The 24101-nt window shown below is 37.4% G+C and overlaps 1 protein-coding gene across 9 annotated transcripts in view; it reads left to right on the top strand.

Annotated features, from left to right (window-relative positions):
* PTPRT (protein tyrosine phosphatase receptor type T) overlaps nucleotides 1-24101 on the top strand; it is a 1282972-nt gene that overhangs the window by 1218223 nt on the left and 40648 nt on the right. For all 9 annotated transcript variants that reach the window (XM_031953982.1, XM_031953984.1, XM_031953985.1 and 6 more), the window contains 5 exons: nucleotides 4279-4315; nucleotides 13116-13213; nucleotides 14265-14381; nucleotides 18070-18224; nucleotides 23274-23409. In XM_031953982.1, coding sequence (XP_031809842.1) covers nucleotides 4279-4315; nucleotides 13116-13213; nucleotides 14265-14381; nucleotides 18070-18224; nucleotides 23274-23409 — 543 coding nt within the window. The remainder of the gene's footprint in view (nucleotides 1-4278; nucleotides 4316-13115; nucleotides 13214-14264; nucleotides 14382-18069; nucleotides 18225-23273; nucleotides 23410-24101) is intronic.

Raw genomic sequence — 24101 nt, forward strand, 5'->3', positions numbered from 1 at the left:
GACTTGAAGAGGACTCTGAGTTCTCATAACCATGTACTTCTCTAGCTTATTTTCTAGATGAGGAAACTGAGGCAAATAAAGTTAAGTGAATTGCCTGGGGTCATACAAGCTGGGTTCTGAGGCTGGATTTGAACTCAAGTCCTCCTGACTACAGGAGTGTTTTTCTTCTATTAACTGTGCCTCCTACTGCCCTCCCAAGTGAAGTGGCAAAATACAAACACCTTGCTTGGATATGAGAAGAAATGCCCTATGAGTGATTCTAGCTTGAATTAACCTAGCTTTGTTGGGGAATGGCTTCATTCATTCTTTCTCCTGTCCTTGAAAGCCTTGGGAGTCATTCCATTTATTAGTTTAATTGTTAATAATAATAATAATTAACAATAATGATGTTCTGAATTTAATAAATAAGTATAATACTAAAAACATTTAATGCCTCTCATGTGTAGAGAACTAGACTAAGATTGGGAATGGCACAAAATTTAAACAGGACATGAATCTGTCCTTCTGAAATTCACAATCTAGTAAGGAGATGAAACTTAAACCGAGATGAATGATAATTTACATGCATAGTAGTACATTTATATGTGCATTAGAGAAATGCAAAGTGGTATGTGATATCTGAATGGGAGTGTCATTATAACCAAAAGTTAGAGAGGGCTTTCTGAAAGACAAGGGCTTTAAAAGATAGGTAGGAGAGCTAATAGTAAAGACAAAATCAGAAAACATTCTAGGAGTAAGAAATAAATGAACAAAAATAGATTGGAAAGAAGAGATAAAGGGATTAATTTATTCTGGAAGGACTTGAAATTGTGGAGAGAGAGACAATGAAACAAAATTGGAAAAATAGAATAGAGAAAGACTGTAGAAGTCTAAATGTCTAAAAAATGTCTAAATGTCTAATGTCTAAAAATGTCTAAATGTCTAAAAAAGTCTAAAAAAAAAGTTTATATGTTATCCGGGATGTAAGAAGAAATACTTGAAGACTTTTAATATGTTTACGAAACAAGTAGTCTCCCAGTACTATGAAAAATAGATTGTAAGAGGAAGGCTTTCCTATAGGGTTATAAAGCACTTTCAAACACATTCTCTGAAGCCATGGGTAGAGATTATTATCCCCAATTTTCAAATGAAAAAAACTAAGGCTTAGAGAAGTAAAATGATTAGTCCAAGTTCACATATTCAGTAGGTAGTAGACTGCTAACTCAAGCACAGATTTTTGGAGCCCACAGTTCTTTCCACCATCCCATTTCTGTGTGGAGAGGCAGCATCTCCCCAAACAGCCGGCCAGATATCCATGATATAATCAGTGCATCCAAGAATGGGTCATTAATTCACTACAAAAGGAAGGAAATAATAAAGCTTCATTAAAATGAATCTATTTGGATAATTGGAATGGACGTTACGAGGCAAGCCTGTGTCTCAAGAGTCTCTGGTTGCCGGCTAAAGCGTCTGTTCATTGGCTTTATTTCTATGCCTCTGAAAGCACTGGCTACTTGAATCTGTTATAAATGACTAGCTTAAAAATAAATATTGTATCTGGGTCCCAAATAAGTAACAGATGCATGAGTGTAGAGTGAGATAAATGTATTTTGGACACAAACCTATTTCACATTCCCCATAGTCATATGGGAAAAGGCCTATTACTGGTTTTCAGAGTATTTGTGTATTGTGTAGGTGGGATTTAAATGAATTAAAAGTTCTTTTCTGGGTAGAAGTTTTCTTATACCAAGTTAATAATCCATCTTCCTTTATTAGAAATATATACCCGTGTGTGTGTGTGTGTGTGTGTGTGTGTGTGTATGTGTGTGTGTGTTGTCAAGGGGGTGGGAGCTGTAGGAAGACAGGAAAACTGAAACACTCTTTTGGGACTGCAAATAGGGCCAACCATTCTGGAAAGCAATTTGAAAACATGTCCAAAAAAAAAGTGACCAAAACTGTCTCTACTCTTAGATGTGGAGGTTCCACTGTTAGTTCTATATCCTAAACATGTCAAAGAGAATAATATTGTACATGTGCTAAAATTAGATTCCTTCCTGTCATCACAAAGGTGAGGTCTATATGTGGGAAATATGCCATAGTCTGTCATGCATAGTCAATAAATTAATTGTCTTACTGAATATTTTTTCCCTTTTAAATCTTTGTTACAAGGGAAAGTAAAATGAATAGAGGAGAAAGGAAATCTACTGTTTGGAAATGAATGTAATGTAAAACAAAAGATAACTCTTGAAACAATTTTTACTCTTGTATTTTATTTTCCTAATTACATGTTAAGACATTTTTGACATTCTTTTTTTTAATTTTGAGTTCCAAATTTTCCCTTTCCATCCTTTATCTCTCCCTTCCTTAATATAGTAAGCAATTTGATATAGGTTATATCCTATGTAATGTAATGCCCATGTAATGTAAAACATATTTCCATATTAGTCATGTTGTGAAAGAAACAGACCAAAAGAAAAAAAACATGAAAAAATTAAGGAAGTGAAAAATAGTAGCTTCAGTCTGCATTCAGACTCTATCAATTCTTCCTCTGGATGTGGATAGCAATTTTTATCATGATAGCTGAGAATAGCTATCGCATTCACAGTTAATCATTGTACCGTATTTCTATTACTTTATACAATCTTCTCCTGGTTCTGCTCACTTCACTTTGTATCAGTTCATGAAAGTTATTCAAGATTGAAAAAAATTGGGGGGAGGGGGAGGGGTAGAAAATGGGGATGGAAAATGATGATCCACTGCAACATTTTATTTTGATTCACTAGCTCAGAATGTAAATTCTTCTCTCCCATCTTAATAACAAGAATAATTTCAATTTCCATAGCATTTGTAACAGTCATACTTTTCCTACAATCATGCTGTAAAAAGTATCTGTATTGTATCCCCATTTTACAGATTGAAGGATCATAGAAATTCATATCTAAAAGGGATCTCAGAGGTTTTCTAATCTAAACTTTACCTAATCATTAATTCCTTCTACAATGTCTCCAACAATTCCCACATATTTTATACACATTATTATTTGGCCATATATAATGAATATATTCACTATTCAGTACTTGTGAAGTTGATTATTTGAACCAAAATATAGAACTTTGCATTTGTTCCTGTTTTCATCTTATTTAACTCAATCCATCATTTTAACTGGTTGAAACTTTTATATCTTGACCCATTTTCATCCTCTGTGTTAATTATATCTTCTAGCTTCATATAATTTGAAAAGTTGAGAAGAATGACATCTAAGCTTTCATCTAAGTCATTAGTAACAGTGTTGAAAAGTAAAGAACCAAAGACAGGTCTCTGAAACAGTCTTTTAGAAGCCTCTATCCAAGTGGATGTTGACTCACTAATGCCAATTTTAATAGTCTACTCCTAGATTTCTCTTTCTCCTCCATGAAGCCTGTTATAGGTTGGCCAAATAGTAGTAGTTCTGTAAACACTTGGACATCATGACAGCATAAAGAATAATGGGCTTATTGATCAAATTCCTTCTCTAACAATAGTGCATGATCCATGTCAAATTATTTAAACTCTGTACTGGAGAGAGGTGGATTTTAGCTAAATCTAAGGGCACAGAAATAAAGTACTGCACCTGGAGTCAGGAAGACCTGAGTTCAAATTCAGCCTTGGACCTCACTCACTGTGTGACCATAGGCAAGTCATTTAACCCCATTTGCCTCAGTTTCTTCATCTATAAAATGAGCTGGAGAAGGAAATGGCAAACCACTCTAGTCTCTCTTAGATCTCAGATGAGATCATAACAAGTTGGACATGACTATAAACAGCTAAACAAAAAGGTTAGATGTGTGAAAAAATGAAATTTACTGTATTAGGAGATTGTAGTTTCTATGTGACCATGTGTCAGAGATGTTAGGGAACAGTTTGCTTCTTCAGTAGATGGCCTCTGCCATTCCCTCCTGCTTTGAAATAAAGCATTCTTGCTAGCCCTTAGTTTTCTCATCTGTAAAATGAGGTTAATACCATCCCTACCAATCTGCTTCGCATGGTTGTCATGAGAAAAAAAACTTTGCGAACCACTATTGACCTGTGTGCACTGGCCAGTTCCTTCTCTTCTCTGCCCTGTTTCCCTTCTAAGCAGCTGAAGTCTGACTACAATGTACATAAAAAAGAATAATGTCAACTCACATGTGCTTATAAGGCTGTCTGAGCCAGCAGCCACACCTGGAAGGAGCAGTTGGACTGATTTTCAAAGCCAAAAAATGTACTATTTCCTCCAACTCTGAACGATATCCATTGACTATTTCTTCTTCTCTTATTTAGGGATATCACCGACCCCGTCATTACATTGCCACTCAAGGTAAGTGCATTCCTTTCTCACCTTCTTTTGGTGACCAAAAGGTTTGTCAGAGCAGAGCTCTATCTGAATGACTATATAGGAGAAGAGGGAAATGAGGGATCACAAATTCTCCCACTATGCCTATTCATGCTTTTCTTTCTATCACTCAGGAAAGGTCTTGTGTAGGAGGTAGTACTTGAAAGGGTTCTGAAGGGAGCCAAGAATTCAGAAGAGTATAAGTGAGGAGGAAGTGCATTCCAAAAATGTACCCTATGCAGAGGCAAAGCAAGTGTATATCAAACACCTTGTGTAGGGAGAAGCACTAACATAGCTCAGTTTGTCTGTAGAGCATATAAAAGGCAGTTATGTATAACAGTTCTGCATAGGTAGACTGGAACCAGATTGCAGCGAGCGAGATTTAAATGCAAACAGAAGATTTTTTGTTTTTTTCCAGCGGTCCTGGAGATTTTTGAGCAGAGGAAAATGTGGTCAGATCTGATTTTAGTAGGCCACTGTGGCAGTTCTATAAAGGATGGCTTGGATAGGAGACCAGAAGTAGGGAGGTTAATCAGGAGGCTACCAGAAAAATTAAGATGAGAGACAATGAGGGGTTGAGCAAAGATGATGAGCAAACAAAACAGTTTCTAAGAGATATTGTAGAAACAGAATTAAAAAGATATAGAAGGTTACTCAGATACAGGTAGTGAGAGAGAATGACTAATCAAGGTTAACAATGAGATGGCAATTCTGTATGTCTTAATAGTATAGTAGCACTCTCAATAGAAATGAGGAAGTTTGGAAGTCCCAAAAGCTTTAGAAAAAAGATCATGGATTCCCAATTATACATGTAGAGTGAAAGATGCCTATGGAATATAGCTTTGAAATGCTCCCAAGCCAGTTGTTGATGCGGGACTAGAGCTCAAAAGAGAGACCAAAACTGCATATAGACATTTGGAATTCACTTGTATAGAGGTCATTGAGATGAAGAATTATTGAGGCCCTATCACCACAGTCCAGAGAATATTTAGTCCCTCTTACTGTTCAACCACGCAGGTGATTTGGTGAAATAAAGCAGTGAACAAGGCATCAGAAACCTTTCTATTCTTCTATTTACTAATTGCATGACTATGAGAGGCATTTCACTCTCTGTGCTGTAGTTTCCTCAACTATAAACTATAAAATGAAAAGGTTAAATGAGATGATCTATTAGGTCCCCCAGTTTCAACCTTTTGTGATCTACAAGGAAGGTTGTTGCAGAAATGTCCTCTACTACAAACACAATAAATAGGGAATATCTCTTCTCATCTATTTTACCATTTTCTTATGTAACTCTTAGATTGACTTATACAAATATCTTGAGTCTTGGATCATGATGGGGTACAGAACCTCCTTACCATTCAGAGCATGGGAATCAACTTTTGGAGTTGGGAATTATTTCAACTGTAAAAATGGGAAAGGGTAGGGGAGATCACTAGGAACTGACTGTGGCAGAAATTGGACAACTGTCTCCCCAAACACTATAAATTCAATGTCACTTTTGTGATGACAGGGACTAGGAAGCTGATAAACTGACAGAAATATTTCAGATTAAAGGTGAAGGATAAAGAATAGTGTTCTTTTCTTCTCCCTGAGAGTTCCCTGAGAGTATGACATTAAAAAGGAGGATAATTATTGTAGATACACCACACCTGTGCCTCTAGGCTTTTCAGGCTTTGAAACAGGGCTTGTCCCATCCCAACTAAAAATAGGCTTAATATTGAACAGTAAAATGCCAGGAAAACGTGCTTAAGCTATTGTAATGACCTGGATCTTCAGTCAAAGGAAATGAGTCCCAGACCTGACTGTCATTTACACTATTTGCATGACTGTGGTCAAATCATTTAACATTTTTTGGCATCAGTTTTCTTATCTATAAAATGAAGCTAGTGGGCTGGATACACATTAAGATCCCTTTTCTGTGAAGATCGCCTATTTTTAAATCAGCAGGAGTCAGGAATTCAGGTTAGGGGAAAATCGTCAGTCTTTATTCTCAGTGAAGAAGGATCAGAAGTGGAAGAGAATCGGCTATAGCAATGTGTGTAGCTGAGTCAAGAAGCTAGCTAGACCAGCAGCCACACGACCAGCAGCCAGGAGTATCAAACCCAGGCCCAAAACTCTCCCCGCTTCTCTTCCTGTCTCTCTCTGCCTCCACCCACCAAAATCGTCATTTCCTATACAACACATCAGGACTTGCACAGAGAGTGGGCAGGGATCATTCTTTATCCAATCATGTATATTAATAGAGTATACTTCAATTACTATTTAGCCTCACGTACTTGGGACCTCAGTGCATCAACTCAAACCTCAGCCCATTACACTTTTCATTCTGAGTCTGATTCAAGTTCTCTAAGTGGTTTGATTTGTTCCTTTTTCCTAAACTATAAACTCAGTACAAAGAATCTAAAATCTAGGCAATTTAAGAGTATGAAACAGAATCAGCTCTGAAAAGAACAATAATAATAATAATAAAATGAAAGTTATGAACATAAGTGTAAGTGTTATGTACTGAAAAGGGATGTGGGCCAGGAAAATGCAAGTCCTCGGTTATCTCTGAGCTCTAACACAAATTAGTGCTGTTGCTCTGGACTTCATTCAGTTTCCATCTATTTAAAAATGAAGAGATTTGTTTATATCACAGATCCTCACTTCTCAATCTCCATTATAGTCTAACTCCATGAATTGTATGGTCAAAGAATCAGAAAGGTGGGAAGTTTTAATGGCCAATTGAGAGATTTGTCTCCAACACAATCATACCTACTTTGTTAAGATTGAGAAACTCCAGTCACTGGAGTTTATCTTCTATACGTTAATGGGAAGTTAAGGTTGTTAAGGTTGTTAAGGTTGGGGGAGGACCCCAATAGTCCCAGACTGGAGTCCTGAGGTGTCTCAAAAGAATTTGCAGGCTCGAATCTGATGGGGTTCTAGTGGCAGTCAGAGAGTTTTGGGAATCCTCTTTTGGTCAGTGCAGGTCCAGTGTGAAAGAATTCACAAACCCGAAAAGGTTTAGGTGGCAAAAAGGGAACTTTATTTTTGGGTGAGAAGTCTGCTTTGCTAGAAAGACTGACTTCTTCAGTGGCAAAGTTCTGGCAGAAAAATAACAAAAGGTTTTTCTCTGAGAAGAGGGTCTCTCCACAGCGGACAGAAGTTCTGTCAGACTTTGGACATTCTGCAAAGAAGTGAGTTTAGAAACATCCTTTATAAAAATCTGAGACTCAGGTTTCAGGTTGAAAAGAAAGCCAAAGTCCCCAGGCCTAGATCTCCAACTGAATGGAAATCTCTTTTTGAAGGCTTCTGGAATTTGGAATTTCCTGAAAAGGGTCTCCAATAGAAAGGGTAATTTGGCTTAGAAAAGCCCAGCCAGGAAGATATGATCTTATAGACTCTCTGGAGTCTGTGGGGTCAGGGATCAAAGGGTACAGAATTTTCATTGTTAATTTTACAGATCTAAAGTGAACACAATTTCACACCCCTATTATCCCCCCTCAAACAATTGCCCCCAAATTCATTTGGAATAAAAGACAAAGATCTTAGACTTCTGTAGCTACTTTAAACTGACAAGAGTCATAACCTCCTGGTTAAAGCCAGGAGGGGAGGTGGGAAATCTGAAAAGAGCAGTAAGGCATCTAATTGTATATCAGTTGTCCCATGATCTGCAGGTTGGAGGGCAGTTGAAAATTCACAGCTTGAAGCCTAAAAAACAAATCTTAGGAGCAGATTAAAAGTGGTGTGTCAAACCCATCTCCCACTCAAGGGGCCAAGATTTATTGAAAGTAATGTATGACATTACAAGTGGACTGAATTGTAAGGGAAATCAGTAAAGAAACATTACCAAGGAGGGTCATTTTATCCAGCTTCTACCATATATATTCTAATTCTATGGCTCAAGGTAAGGAATGGTCTCCAGAAGGAGTGGTTCTTGGTTGATCAGATTATTACTGACAAGATGACCAGTCAGCAATGAATTGGAGTGGTCTTATTCACTATTGTCTCAGGAGTTTGATCTGTGGGAGTTTCCTGAGGCCAGAAGCTCTCTGGCTAAGGAATGGTCAGAATCAGATAGATTTGGTTTGCCAGTTTCCTGAGGTACATTCCAAAGCCCGAAGACCAAGGAACACTGACACATTAGAACAGAAGCTCCCCAAGGTCAGAGGACCACAAAATCACATTATATCAACTTCATCTTCCAAACTCTACCAGCCAGCTTTTTCAGATTTGAAAACAATCAATTCCCCCTTTTTGAGGATGTCATAGGCTGCTTCAAGCAGGTATAATTAAATCTCTATCAATACATACACAGCAGCAGGTATAACTGAATTAACTGGGGAAATCCTCCCCTTATTATAGGCCAGACACGGTGCTAAACACCACAGACTCAAAAACAGAAGAAAAAATCAGTGTCTATTCTTGGGAGGTCATATTAAAATGGGGGAGACAATATGCAAACAACTACATATTAACAAGATAAATACAGGATAAATTGGAGATGATCACAGAGGAAAAGCAAGGGTATTAAGGGAGATTTGAACAGACTTCTTGTAGAAAGGGGAATTTTAGTTGAGATTTGAAGGAAGCCAAGGAGACCAGGAGATGGAGATAAACAGGAAGAGAATTCCAGACAAGGGGAACAGCCTGTAAAAGTACACAGAATTAAAAGATGAAATGTCTTGTATGAGGAATAGTCACACTAGCAAGGCACTCTGGATAGTAAAGTATGTGGGAGAGAATGCAAGATATAAGAAAACTAGGAAGGTAGAATGTCATGAGAAAATAAAGATCTTTGAATGTCAAACAGGATCTGTACCTGATCCTAGAGGTAGGAGGAAGTCACTGGAGTTTATCTTCTATACGTTAATGGGAAGAAAGGGAGTTAATGTGGTCAGATTTGAGGTTTAGGAGCATCAAACAGCTGAGTAGAGGATGGACTGGAATAAGGAGAGACTTGAGAAAGGAAGACAAATCTTCAGGCTATTAAAATAATTTAGGGTCTAGACCATGGTGATGTCAGGGTCCTAAAAAGGAGGGAAATATATATCTCAGCGATGTTACAAAGACAAATTCAACAAGACTTGGCAGCAGATTGGATATGGAAGGTGAGAGAGAATATGAAATTCAGAAAGACAACCAGGGTGGAGGTTAAGCCAAGATGTAGAGAAAAAGTAGGAAGTTGCTTGAGCTCTCCCCAATTTCCCTTAAAATAACTTTAAATCACACCTCAAAAATGAATTCTGGAGTGACAAAACCCACAAAAGGACAGGGTGAAAGCCCAAGATAACTTAGGACTACAGGAATGGTCTGTCTCATTTGTGTAAAAGAGGACCATAACCCAGCAACTAAAGTCCTATGTTCTTGCCCCAGCATGCCAGACAAAGCTGGCCAGCTGGGAGACCTCCAATTCCGAAGAGGCAGGCTACTAGTCAGGCCTGGCAGGCCTAGAGGCCTTTGTAAGGCCAAAAATCACCAGGGTGGCCAGAGAGCTGCCAGCCTTGAAGGCCAAGTACAGAAAGCCAGGAAATCAGTTCCCTGGTCTTTGACACAAGAAGCTTGGGACAATGTCCCCTGTACCTTAGGAGCAGAGCTCAATTTTAAAAATAATGAAATAAAAATTTCAGGCTAGAAAATAAATAGAAATAAAAAACACACAAACAAAAGCCCTAACTATAGAAAGTTACTATGGCAACAGGGAAGATTAAAGTTCCCACTTCGAATAGGATAGCAATGTCAAAATACCTGCATGTGAAATCAGAGAAATGTGAAAAAAAGTCTTTATGAAGAACTCAAAAAATGAATTTTAAAAATCAAATTAGAGGTAGAAGAAAAATTGAGAAAAGAAATGAGAATTATGTAAGAGAATCATGAAAAAAGAGGCAACAGCTTGGAAAAAGAAAACTTTAAAAATAGAATTGGTCAAATGGAAAAGGAGATACAGAAATCTACTGAAAAAAAAAAAAAAACTCCTTAAAAGTAGAAATGACCAAAGTGGGAAAGGAATACAAAAGTTTACTGAAGAAAATGATTCCTTAAAATTAGAATTAAGCCAGTGGAAGCTAATGACTTCGTGAGACATCAAGAATCAATCAAATGAAATTAAATGAATGAAAAAAGAGGAGAAAATGTAAAATATCCGTTGTTCAAATAACCCAAGTTCACAACCTTTGTATCATCTTCAAATCCTCCCTTTTTCTCTCACCCCATGTATTCATTCCATTGCCAATTTATTTTTACCTCCAGATCTCTCATCTGTTCCTTCCATTCACACACAAACTGGCCCCTGCCAGAGTCTAATTCTTATTCCCTCTTACCTGAACTATTTTAATAGCCACTCCTAATGAATCTCTAATTCCTTTCCTCTCCAATTCATTCCATATAGCTTCCAAAATGATTTTTTCATAAAGCACAGATCTGACTCTGTCACTCTGATATTCAGCAAATTCCAGTGGCTCCCTATTGTCTCTAGGATCAATTATTGTTTCATCTTTATCTTATACCTTTTTAAAAATGTTCTATTTTAGCATGAATTTTTTACTGTATATAGGTATAGTAGTGCATGTATATGTCACTTTTCCCCCCAGTTTTTATATATATATATATTTTTAAAAATTTAAGTTCCAAATTCTTTCCTACCTTCCCTCTTTAACCTGGCATTGAGAAGGCAAGCAATTTGATATAGGTTATAGTATGTATATAACTTTGTACATGTACTGAAGGTGGTAAAAATGTTTTGTTGATCAAAAAAGTTTGGAAACTACTGCTCCAGCGGATCTCTAGGACCCCTTTGACATCTGACTTTCCATAATTTTAAGATTCTCAGATGATCAAGGAGCAACCAAGGTCAATATAGCAACCAAACAACATAGTAAGCAAATGTTAATTAGCTCCAGTTCCCCCCCAGGGAATATTCTAAAGAACACTCTGGGGGATCAGGCTCAAAACCCAAATGCTGTGACAGGAAACAGGGGCTGCTTCAGCATTTCTTAGTCAATTGTTCCATGGACTGCTTTGCACATCAGCACACCAGGTCTGGATTGCCATGCGAGTCACAATTGTCAAGACAGCTGTGCATATCAGAGATGACAGACTCCCCTGGGTGGAGGGCCTTCCTTAAGGTGGTTCAGGGCTTTGGGGCAAATCATGAAGTTCTGTTCTGCTCCTGCCCCTAAAAACACATAGACATTGTCTGTATAAGTAGTAAAAAGCTGCATGACGTATTTGCACAAACCCTCTATGAAGTGGGATGAGTTAGAGGAATCTAGAGTTAGCAGATTTTTGAAGCATAATAAAAGAACTACAGTTTTGATTAACTTATTCCCTTTGTAAAATAAAAATCATAGACCTAAATCAGAAAGAAGCCTCTGGAAGAGTTTATCTAGTCTAACTCTCCTCATTTTACAAATAAGGAAACTGAACCCCAGAGAAGATAGGTGACTACCTACAGCACAGGTAGTAAGCATCACAAGGAAGCCAGATCCTCTGATGTTAGTGTCAGTGCCCTTCCAACTTCAAATTGTAATATCTTGGCTCTGCCACCTAGTATCCATGTCTGTCACCTTGAAACTTGCCACTCCAACTACTTCAACTTTTTGGGAACAACAGTACTACACAACGAACTTCACAGAGCTCTTTTTAAAACAAGAGCAAGCTTTGGAAATGTTAACTCTGAGATCAGCTTATAGTGAATGTCAAAGTTCCTTAACAAAAGCTAAGGGATTTTTAGAAAAGGACAGTCCTAACAAGGTATGGGTATAATAAAAATAGCTGACACTTTTTTCATGGCACTTAAATATTTGCAAAGCCTTTTACATACATTATCTTATTTGATTAGCATAAAAGCCTTTTCCATACACTATCTCATTTAAATAGCATAACAACATTGTGAGGGAAGTAGTATTATTATATTCAATTAATAAATGAAGAAACTAAGGTTTCAATAGGTAAAGTAATTTGCTTGGGACCAAACAGTGTCCAAGGTGGAATTCAAAACTAGTCTTTCTTGGTAGTAAATCATAGATTGTCTATTTGTATGTATTTTAGCTTTAATGACCCAGAATTCTTTTTCTTCCTCATCCAATGTCTCTCAATCATTGCTCAGGAAGGGATAGCAATGTTGAAATAGCTCAATATTGTAGCAGATGGATTGCTGGATTTGGAATCAGGAAGACTTGAATTTAAATCTCATCTCAGATACTTACTAGTTCTGTGACCTTGGATAAATCTTTTAACTCCCTGTATATTATTTTTCTCATCTGGAAGATAAGGGAATTGGACTCAATGGCCTGAAAAGTCCCTTGCAACTCAAAATTGATGATTTTAAGGTCTGTGTAAATGCTGTTTTCCTGCCCCACTTTAACCCCCTTCCCTCAACATGTAAGTATCTTGAAGTCTGGCATTATTTTTGATTTGTGTCTTTGTAACCTAGGATTGGATTTGATACATATTAACAAATGCTCTTTGAATGATTAAAAAGACATTTTGCTGTACTGTAATGATAGGTCCAACTGTAATTTTGGAACTGGATGCTCATACTCTCCTAAAATGAATGCACTAAATGAGAATTGAGTCTTCAGTGACTTTTTCAGACTATTTCTTCAAGTTATCAGCCAAAGACAGTCAAGAGTCCAGCTCTCATACTTAAGCACAGACACTGAGCTCCATTATTATCATTGTTTACCAGGCTTTTCCAATAGTCCTTAATTCCATACCCCACCTTAAGGCACCATGAATAAGGGACTAACTACTGTTGCATCTGGAAATTCTAAGATTCCAATATTTTTTTCTTTCTTGGTAGGTCCAATGCAAGAAACTGTCAAGGACTTTTGGAGGATGATTTGGCAGGAGAATTCAGCCAGTGTTGTGATGGTGACAAATCTTGTGGAAGTGGGAAGGGTAAGCTACTTAGATAATGATTTCTCCAGTAGCCACAAAAGCTAAGGTAAAGTAAAACTCCATTCTTGGTCTCTATCTTCTTCATGAAGTTAGCTGCCCTTAGAGAGATGTCACAAAGAATGGGTCCTATAGAGCAGGGCTTCTTAAACTTTTTCCGTTCATGACCCCTTTTTTGTCTAAAGATATAAAAATTTATATGCCTATATATATATAGGGTTGCATAAAAAATTATCTGTTCTCCTACAGAAATTTTTATGCAACCCCAGGTATCTAATAGGCATATAAAATAGGTATACAAATTAAACACTTACTGATAATAATTCATAATTTTGTGACCCCCACATTCAGTTACATGACCCCATATGGGGTTGTGACCCACAGTTGAAGAAGCTCTGCTATAACAAATATACTTACATACTCTCTCCATACTATTGGGACCCCAAGACACTTTTGGGGTCTGAGGCCTCAGTGTTTACCTCTAATTCATCCCTCAGCTTTTGCCTTCTTCACCCCATTGTTACCTTTCTACCCTCATCCCCATTTCTCTCCAGTTTTCACTCTAAACTTTTTTATACGGTGATAGCACTTACCTTGCTTAAACTGACTGGAGTTTCACACTGCTCCATCGCCTCAAGGCACTACAGTTAATTTGGTCATGCCCAGCATGGTGGCTGTCCAACCAAGGCATTTTTATCCTCCTATATTTGAATGGCTCCATTATCTCATTATCCTCCCAATATGGTGAAGACCTGCTTCTGGCTCTTTCACTTTGACCTGGGTGCTCATGCAGCCCTCAGGCTATCTTTGTGTTATCCTTCATTCTCTGCCTCCTTTTTCAGTCTTTCATGTTTTTGCATCTATGTTAGACCATTTCTGAGACACATAGTAGGGCAGCCACCCACTGACCTAGGATATCTAGGTACATTTAGTTTGAAATCCCTATTAAGTCCCACTTGTTTATTAAAATGAAAGCTCATCTTAAGGTTAGTTCTCATCTCCACAAGCTGAGTTTTACCCTTCCTGTTTTCTGTTCTCTTTCCTTTTGCTGCAGGTGAAATGTGTTAGGTATTGGCCAGATGATACAGAAGTTTATGGAGATATTAAAGTCACATTAATCGAAACAGAGCCGCTGGCTGAGTATGTCATACGCACATTTACTGTTCAGAAGGTAAGCCTATTTTGGGGATGTTAATCACGAAACCTCATTTGGGAAATGAAAGAACTTGCCAAGATATTTAAGAAAGAAACAGGAGGAAATGCATGATTTTTAGCTATGGACAATGACTGACCACTACTTCCTAGTTCCCTGTCTATTCCTTTTTACTCCTCTAAATGCAACTGGGGAAGGCCAGTTTGCTGTTATGGGTATATTTCACTATGTGTGTACTATATGTATATATTCACTATAGCTCTATATAACTTCATTTTATCCTTGCACTAAGATTCATCTATATCAATTGATTTTAACATTTGGGTTTGGAAATTTATTTTGCCTGAATTAGGGGAATGGGCCAATATGAACTATGGAAAAGACTGGTGATTGGGAAAGGGAATAATTCTCCTAAGAAGGGAGAGCATTTCACAGAGAGAAAAAGACAGGAGAAGGAATAAAGAGGAGGGAATGGAAAGATGGATGAATGAATGAAAAAGAAAAACATTTCTTATGTGCTTATTGTATGCTAAGTACTGTGATAGTGGCTGGGAATCCAAAAGCAAAGCCATCCTTCCCCTCTAGTAACAGACATTCTGATAAGGGAAATCACACACATCCTTATAACTAGTTATTGGCCGGAAGTTTTGATTTCTGAAAATCAGAGAAATGGTAAGTGGAATAATAAAACAGGTGATCTTATACATTATGCAGAAGTAATAGTCATAATATTTTGGTTACTATTCTCAGAGTAAGAGATAGAATAGAGAGGAGAGCAGATAGCAAGATGTCTGGTGTGGGTAGTTGGAAAGCATTGGTCTATTCCTGGCTAGCTTAGATTGTACAATTGCTTACTGCCCCAAAGTGCAGAGTTCTAGGGATAAGAAGATTAAATCACCCCAGCAGGTAGCTGCAGGCAGGAGAGCGTTTTTTTTTTTTTTTTTTTTTTGAAGGACATTTCCCGTAGGTCTTGTCTAGGAAGTCCCACCAAGAGAATATGAAGAAAAATCCTAAGAGGAGATGGGGGAGAAAATGATGAGGTGCAGTGTCAGGATATATGGCAAGTAGTCTGGATGCTAGCCACCAACTGCTGAGTATATTGGAAGTTCAACATCAGTCACCTATGACATGATAGCAAAAATTAATGTTACCTTGAGGGCAGCTAGAAGCATAGTAGATAGTCCCTAGCCTGGAGTTAGGAAGCCATGAATTCAAATCCAGCCTCAGATACTTCTTAGCAATGTAATCCTGGGAGAGTCGCTTAACATTTTTTGCTCAGTTTCCTCACCTGCAAAATGAGCAGGAAATGGCAAGTATCTTTGCCAAGAAAACCCCAAATGGGGTCATTAAGAGTTTGAAAGAACTGAACAATATTACCTTGTTCTACATGAGAACCATAGAGCAGAAGTTGTTAACCTTTGATTTGTGAACTTATTTTTTTTCATTAATAGTTTGGTCATTTATATTTCATTATAATTATTTTCTTTTGTAATCCCATGTGCTTTTTATGCATTTAAAAACATTTGCAGAAGGGAGTCCATAAGTTTCACCACATTACTAAAGTGCTCAGTCCATAGCATAAAAAGAAGTTAAGAAACTCTCAGTTAGCACAAGGGGAATAATAGACCAACTTTTCTTTATCCAATTGAAGAAAATAGAAATGCTTAACCAGGAAAAGGCTAGAAAGGGGAAGGGGAACTAATTGTTATAAACAAGGGGACATCACATAGAGGAAAAAATTAGCCTTTCTATTCTTGGTCCCAGAGATCAGAACTGGGAGCTATAGGAAGGAAATTTTGACTCAGTGGAAGGAAAATCTTTATAACTATCAGAGCTGTCCAGTAGCAGCAAGATCTGCAGGGAGTAGTGATTGACCAACAGAAGGTCCTAGACCAAGCCTACCAGATCTCTGTTTGGGGGCTGAAGGCCTTAGAGTGAATATAAAAAGCAAGTGTTGCTGGGTCAGAAATCCTGAGGACTTCACCTCCCAAATTGATTTCCTTTTCTTTTCTTTTCTTTTTTTTTTTTGACTAGGTGAAAGAGGCTATTTTCTGCCTCAATTCTTACCTAACCTTAGTCATTGAATAGTCATTTCCTCAAGTCAAACTGAGACCTCTTAAAGATCTTAGCTTAAAAAAGGCCAGGATGTCCTACTGCATCCAGGGCCATCTCCAGTTGTCTTGATTTGTATTTGACCACTGGACCCAGATGGCTCTGGAGGAGAAAGTAAGGCTGGTGACCTTGCAGAGCCTTCTCTCATTTAAATCCAATTCACTTGCATGTCATGGCATCCCCTCCCTGATGTCATGGCCTTCTTTGAGAACAAAGGACAAATAGCAATCTCTGAGTTCTCCATCACTGGAGGGAGGTCAGACCACCACATGTCAAAAATGCCATAGATGAGGTAAAGATTGGACTTAATGACTTTTTAAGGTTGTTTCAAAATCTGACATTTCTGAGATTTTAAGAGTTGACACTTTGCTGAAAATCCCCAGTCTAAAGGTTGTGTCAAGGCTCAGGCAGATGACTGAGAATTTCAGACTCCTACTTTGCAAATGCTTTATTGTTTGTGGGTCTCAGAAAAATCATTAGATTTTTGAATCTTGTTATTTTTCTTTTTGTTTTTAACAATTTTGATATTTATTTTTTTCTTTTTTCAATTTCATTTCATTTTCAGTTCTTTCTCCTTTCCATTTTCCCCTCCCCATTGTAAAAAGCAAGAAAAACAAAACCCATTGCAAAAGTCTATAGTCAAGAAAGCAAATTCCTGAATAAACCTGTCCAAAAAATGTGTTCATGAGAACGTGTGTATATATGTGTGTTTGCATACTTGTATAAACAGACATCTATATGATGTTTCTCTTCAATTATTTTGTGTTCACTTTGCATGTATTTAATGTTTATTAATCTGTGCACATATTTTCCCCCAGTACAAGGTAAGCTTCTGTAATAGTACATCACAGAAACATAAATGCTTTTAGGATAGATAGATTAAAGAATATCTGATTTGGAAATCAAATGAGCTGACCTTGAATCCTGCTTCTCAGCTGCTTTTATATTCTTAGACAAGTCACTTGATCTTCCATTCTGCCTCAGTTTCATCCTTTATAAGTTAGGGAGAGTAGTGGTTGCATGTAAAACTGTCCATTTAGCTAGTAAAGAAAGCATTTTGTAACATATAAAGTCCTACATAAATATGGATCACTATAATAATAATTAGCATTACAACTTCTGAAGTAGTAGTTGGCTTATCCTCTGAAGATATTCCCTAAGAAAACGTTTAAGTGAGACATCTAGTTGGTAGAGTTAGATAGACAGGCCTGGAGTCAGGAAGACCTTCCATTCAAATATGACCTCATCTACTTACTAATTGTGTGACCCCAGGCAAATCACTTAACTTAGATTTGCCTCAGTTTTCTCATCTGTCAAATGGGGATAATAATAGCACCTACCTCTCAGAGTTGTTGTGAGGCTCAAATGAAATAACTGCATAGTGCTTAGCACAGTGCTTGACACACAGTGCTGTATAAATGTTCATTGTTTTATTATCATTATAATTATTGTCATTTTCTAGAACCAGCTCTGACCTGAACAATGGATTTTTCTTCATATTCTCTTGGTGGGAGCAGCTAGAGAGGGGGAGGGAGGGAGCAATGATGTGTCTTATTATGAATTAAAGAAGACACAAGTTGTGTTTTCTCCTCAGAAAGGCTATCATGAGATCCGTGAAATCCGGCTGTTCCATTTCACCAGCTGGCCTGACCATGGGGTTCCGTGCTATGCCACAGGTCTACTGGGCTTTGTCCGGCAGGTGAAATTCCTCAACCCTCCTGAAGCAGGGCCCATAGTGGTCCACTGCAGGTATGTGCTCGGCTGGCTGATGGGCTTCTCATCTGCCTTCTTTGTCACCCTTCCCACTGTCTTAGAGGCAGCATGGTGGTTAAAGCTCCAGACCTGGAGTCAGGAAGGTCTCAGATACTTTCTGTCACTGTGATCCTGGGTAAGCTGTTAACTGCTGCCTGCCTCAGTTTCTTCATCTGTAAAATGGGGAATAACACCTATTTCCCAGGGTTGTTGTGAGCATCTAAAGAAATAATATCTGTAAAGCTTAGCACAGTACCTGGCATATAGTAGGCTCTTAAGAAATGTTTGTTTCCTTTTCTCCTTTCCTTCTCTCTTCAGAGAATACTGACTGAAATGGGCATCAGAAGTACCCGCTCTGCTTCTTCCTAGTTCTGTGACTGTGGAACAGTCACTTCCTCTTTCTGACCTTGAGTTTCCCCTCTAAATGGGGAGATTGAACTAAATAATCTACATATAATAATGTATCTTCAGCCCAAATTTTATACAAACTCTTGTGAATGAAAGTTAGACTGTGGAATACAGGTCCTTTCCAACTCTCAAATATTATGAGCCTATGTTATATACTGCTTTTCTTCTGTTCTTTCAGGGAGATCAAATAGAAAATACAAAGCAACCCTTCCCTTAAAAGAGGTTGGTAATATGGGGATTCCATAGACATGTGAGGGCCCATTGAAAAATTTCAAAATCTGTGAATTTTTAAAGAGAAAATAATTATATCTTTATTTCATTAGCCTTGGGTTTCTTTTGTAATCCTTTATATTTCATTTTTTTAGACATTTAAAAGTTTTATTCTGAGGAACAATTATGTGGAATAGTGAATAGAACACTGCCCTGGAGTCAAGAGGGCCTAAGTTCAAATCTTGTCTCAGATAATTATTAGCTCTGTGACCCAGGTTAGGTTATTTAACCTTGATTGTGGGTGGGTTTTTTGGGCAATCTTATTTTAAGTATTTCATAAATTTTATCAGACTGCCAAAGGGATCCATGACCTCTCCCAAAGGTTAAGAACCCCTACTTTAAGCCAATTTTTGGAGATGTAAATGATGTTTTCTTGTCATTTTTCCCCCTCAATCCAAATACACATAAATATAGTTTCCAAAATTCATTTTATAAGATTTTGTGTTCCAAATTTTTTTCTCGCTCTCTCCCTTACCTGCTCAAAACAGCAAGCAATTTAAGTTAAACATGTACAATCCTTTAAAACATATTTTCGCATTTGTCATGTTGTACAAGAAAAATCAGATCAAAAGAAATAAACCATGAGATAGAAAAATCAAAGAAAGATGAAAATATTATGCTTTAATCCACTTTCAGTCTTCATAGTTCTATCTCTGGTTATAGATGACGTGTTCTATCCCAAGTCTGTTGGAATTTTCTTGAATCATCACATTGCTGAGAAGATCCAAGTCCATCACAGTGGATTATCACATAATCTTGTTGTTACTGTGTCTAGTGTTCTCCTGGTTCTGCTCACTTCACTCAGCATTAGTTCATGTAAATCTTTCCAGGTTTTTCTGAAATCAGCCTGCTCATTGTTTCTTATACAATAATAATATTCTATTACATTTGTATACCATAACTTATTCAGCCATTCCCCAACTAAGGGGCATCCATTCAATTTCCAGTTCCTTGCCACTACAAAAAAAGCTGCTGCAAACATATTTTACATATGTGGATCCTTTTACCCCTTTTATAATCTCTTTGAATACAGTCCATAGAAACATTGCTGGGTCAAAGGGTAGGCACAATTTGATTATCCTTTGAGTATAGTTCCAAATTGCTCTCCAGAATGTCTGAATCCGTTCACAACTCCACCTGCAATGCATTAGTGTCCCAGTTTTCCCACATCCCCTCCAACATTTATCATTATCTTTTCAGCTCGATATGTGACCATTTGATTACTGGAGGATATTAAGCATAAAGGATAGATTCCTCAGTTATAATTTATGGGCTCTTACTCTTTACTTTACCCTCTTATTCTGCAATCTAATGACATCCTCCTTACTGTTCTTCTCATAAGATATTCTTTCTCACTGGTTATCCCTAATGCCTCTGGCCCTCATTGCTTCTGTTTTCTGGCTCACTGCAAGTCTCAGATAAAGTTCTATTTTCTGGGAAAAAAAACCTTTTCAAGGCTTTCTTAATCTTAGTGCTTTCTCTCTCTGACTCCAATTTATCTTGTATATTTCTTATTTGTGTATAGTAGTTTGTAGATTATCTCCCCTATTATATCTGCAGCTCCTTGAGGACAGGGATTGTCTTTTGTCTTTCCCCCCCATAATTTGCTAAATTGTTTGGCATATAGTAGGTACTTAAAGAAATACTTGTTGATTGTGATCCAAAAAAATCTGGTTTTAATCTGAAAAACTGAGAACTATCCCTACAGAGACCAAAATAGCTCAGTATTTCCCAAGTTATGTCCACATCATTCAAGTAAAGAGGAGAAGAGTTATTGGACATATCCAAAATGGTAGTCAAAGAATATCTGAAGTTGAAGCTACTTTTAGATACCATTTAGTTTAGTGACCTTATTTTACAGGTGAGAAAATTGAGGTTTAGGGGAAGTCGCAGTCACACACCAAGTTAATGGTACAACCAGAACTAGAATTCCAGACTCCTGACATAGTATTCTTTCCAAAATACCATACCTTCTTAAAAATCCAGATCAGATAAATTAGGATAGTACCTAACATAGCTCTTCACTGGATGTAGTTTCTTGGAAAAGGGGGCAGAACTCTGAGGATACATACTCAGGACTCAATAAAATAGCTATTTCTTTAAACTGATCCTTCCTGTTCTTCATTGCTAAATGAAAACACTTAGATTACTCCATTCAGGATTCTCTATCCTCCTACCTTCACATCTTAGGCACTAAAGGTGTACTGGGAGCAGTTCATACCAGTTCTCAAGCTGATTGTTAAACTTTCATTATAAGCTTTTATATCTCAGAAATTATCAAATTCTATAAATCAGAGCTTGAGTTAGCATTTTGTTGATTGTCTAGACGTAAGAAAGTAGTGGACAAAATGTAGATAATGTGGATTAAACCTAAAAGTATATCATTAATCTATGGTTTCCAAAAAGCTGACATTAAGCATTTTCCAGCACACCCTGGACTAAGACCACCAGGGGTTTCACAAAAGGTAAACAAACTCACAAAAGAGTAATAAATGACAGTTTTCCCAGGATGATACAGTCAAGACTTTTCATTGACAAATTTGCACAACTTACCTAATTTATCCTGGCAAAGGTGTTACATAAAAGGAACGAATCAAGGTCAGATCACCAGCGCCAGGATGAACTTGCTGCTGATTTTAAAGGTCAGTTTGACTACCTTTAATGGAAAAGGTACAATGGATGTAGAAATGCTTCTTCCAAATATGTATATATATAGTCAAGTTTTCTTGGACCCAATATCCTAGAGAGGTAGTGTCATGTGTACAACACATGCTGGACTTAGAGACAGAAGACCCGAGTCTGAAATCTGGGTGTGGAATTTCTTAGCTGTGTTATCTCAGGAAAATTCTTAACTTCTGAGATCATTAGTTTCTTTGTTTTTCAAAATTGTGGGGTAAAAAAATCCCTCTGTAAATCTTAAAAGTGTCACCTAAATACAAGTTATTTGTAATCACTTCTATCACTTGTACTTACTGACTCAACCAATGCTGGGTGCCTGGCTTGTTTGTTTTTATTTTTTTTTTTCTCTTCTCTCACAATCTGTACATCTAGAGGGGCTATTTCCTATACATGTCATTAACAAAGATTTTGCTGAAGATTGCCTTTTTAAAAGATATGGGTAGTAATACTAACATGCCATTTCATATGGCTTTGAAGATGTTATCTCAGCCACCACACCATGTTTTTCAGGTCTAAGTAAACAGTTGTAGGGTGTTTTGAGGAGACTCATGGGAGGAGCCAGATGTTTCTTTTTCCTCCCTGGTAAGTAGGCTACAATTCAGTGAGCTCCTAAGGGAGAATGAGCTTCTCATATTGCAGAAGATACAGGCCCAATCCTACTCATTTCCAATAATGAAGTTTCACAGCAAATGAAAAATATATTTTCTGTATGTTGGCTTTTGACAAAACTCTATTGATTCAAGATCATTGAAATGTCCCCACTGGGCAGTTTTTCTGTATTTTTATACTCTTTGGCTTTATGACCAACTTATATTTCTTCTCTTTTCTTTACCCATCCTTTCTGTGTTTATTTCATTTTCACACTATAGACACCAGCTGTTTCCCTAAGAGAAGTAAGTGATATGTGGACCAAAATTTAGCTAACATGAAAATATACTTAACCTTCTCCCCTGCTGTCCAAAGGCCTTTCGTGTTTATAACCACATTTATATGTGGAAAATGGGTTCCCTGTATCCATGGTTCCGTACAATTAACTCATCAACATAATGATCTTTAAAATCACACTTATGTCTGAGAAGTCCCTAGTGTGGACAGTAGGATCTCACTTAGACCCTTGACATTTTGTGCTTAGCAATTATTTGGCATGTATATTAAGTGTCAAAAAGACTAAGTTATCCTGTTTCTGATTAAGCATGTTAGCTAAAATTCTCTGACTACTTAACATTCACATTTTGCTGATAGAAAATGAGATGTACTTTTTCAAGGTCATTGTTTAATGGAAGTAATGGGAGCCACATCCTGTCTATCATGGAATCTCTTCCTCTAAATGACATTTCCTTCTGCTATCAAACATGATGGCTTTTGTTCTGTCCTTATCTGTATATATTCCTCTCTTATTCTTTCTTCCCTCTTTCTTTTCTATTTTTTTCCTCTTTTCTCTCTTTCCATCTTTCTCTCCATTTTTCTCCTACATGAATTTCATGCAAGTAGATCTGTACTTATCCTATTATAGCTCAGTGTACAATTAATTCATTCATTCATCAATTATATTTATTAAATGACTACCAGACTAGACCAGACACTGTGCTAGGCACTAGAGATACAAATATTTAAATGACCCTGCCCTCAAGGAGCTTATGCTCTATGGTGTCTAATAGTGCCAAATACATCTTTTTTTTTTTTTCCCAGTGCCGGAGCAGGGAGGACAGGTTGTTTCATTGCTATTGATATCATGCTTGACATGGCAGAAAATGAAGGTGTGGTGGACATATTCAACTGTGTAAGAGAACTTCGATCCCAAAGGGTCAATCTTGTGCAAACAGAGGTAAGTGGCCCCTACTAGAGATGAAAAAGTAGACATACAGTCCATTCTTAGTCTTTGGCCAAGAGAGTCACAGGATAGGGCAAAATCAGTATTCAGAAATGATGTTTCTTCTAAAAAGTTGAATTTACTTAACTTGCTGTAGAGGGGAGCTCAAGGGGAGCAAGCATCCTGTTGTCACCGAGATTTAGAGTCAGGAGACCCAGGGCTTGGTCCTGTTATTCATGTATAGCGTAAGCCATTTACCTTTCTGAGCCTCACTTTCTGTTTCTGAAAATGAAAAGATTTCCAAGTGGCATAGGAAGGATAGAAATCCACTTGTCTAAAGAAGCTTAGTGAGATATGACTAATCTTGTCTTAGGGCAGCTAGGTGAGACAGCGAAAGAACACAGTACTGGAGTCAGGAAGACTTGAATCCAAATCTGACCTCTCTGACTAACTGTGTGACCCTGAACAAGTTACTTTGCTCATCTATAAAATGGGCTGGAAAAAAAATAGCAGACCACTCCATATCTTTGCCAAGAAAACCCCCAAAAGAAATCACAAAGAATAAGAAAAGACTTAAATGACTGAACAACAACAAAAATCTTCTACTTGCAATAAGAAGAAACCATCCGACCCCCTCCCAGAATACTTCTCAAAATGGTCTATAACTGCTTCTCTAGCACTAAAAGTCTATGCTTTCATACTATTTT

Source organism: Sarcophilus harrisii, chromosome 2, assembly GCF_902635505.1.
Source record: "Sarcophilus harrisii chromosome 2, mSarHar1.11, whole genome shotgun sequence".
NCBI classification, from domain to species: Eukaryota; Metazoa; Chordata; class Mammalia; order Dasyuromorphia; family Dasyuridae; genus Sarcophilus; species Sarcophilus harrisii.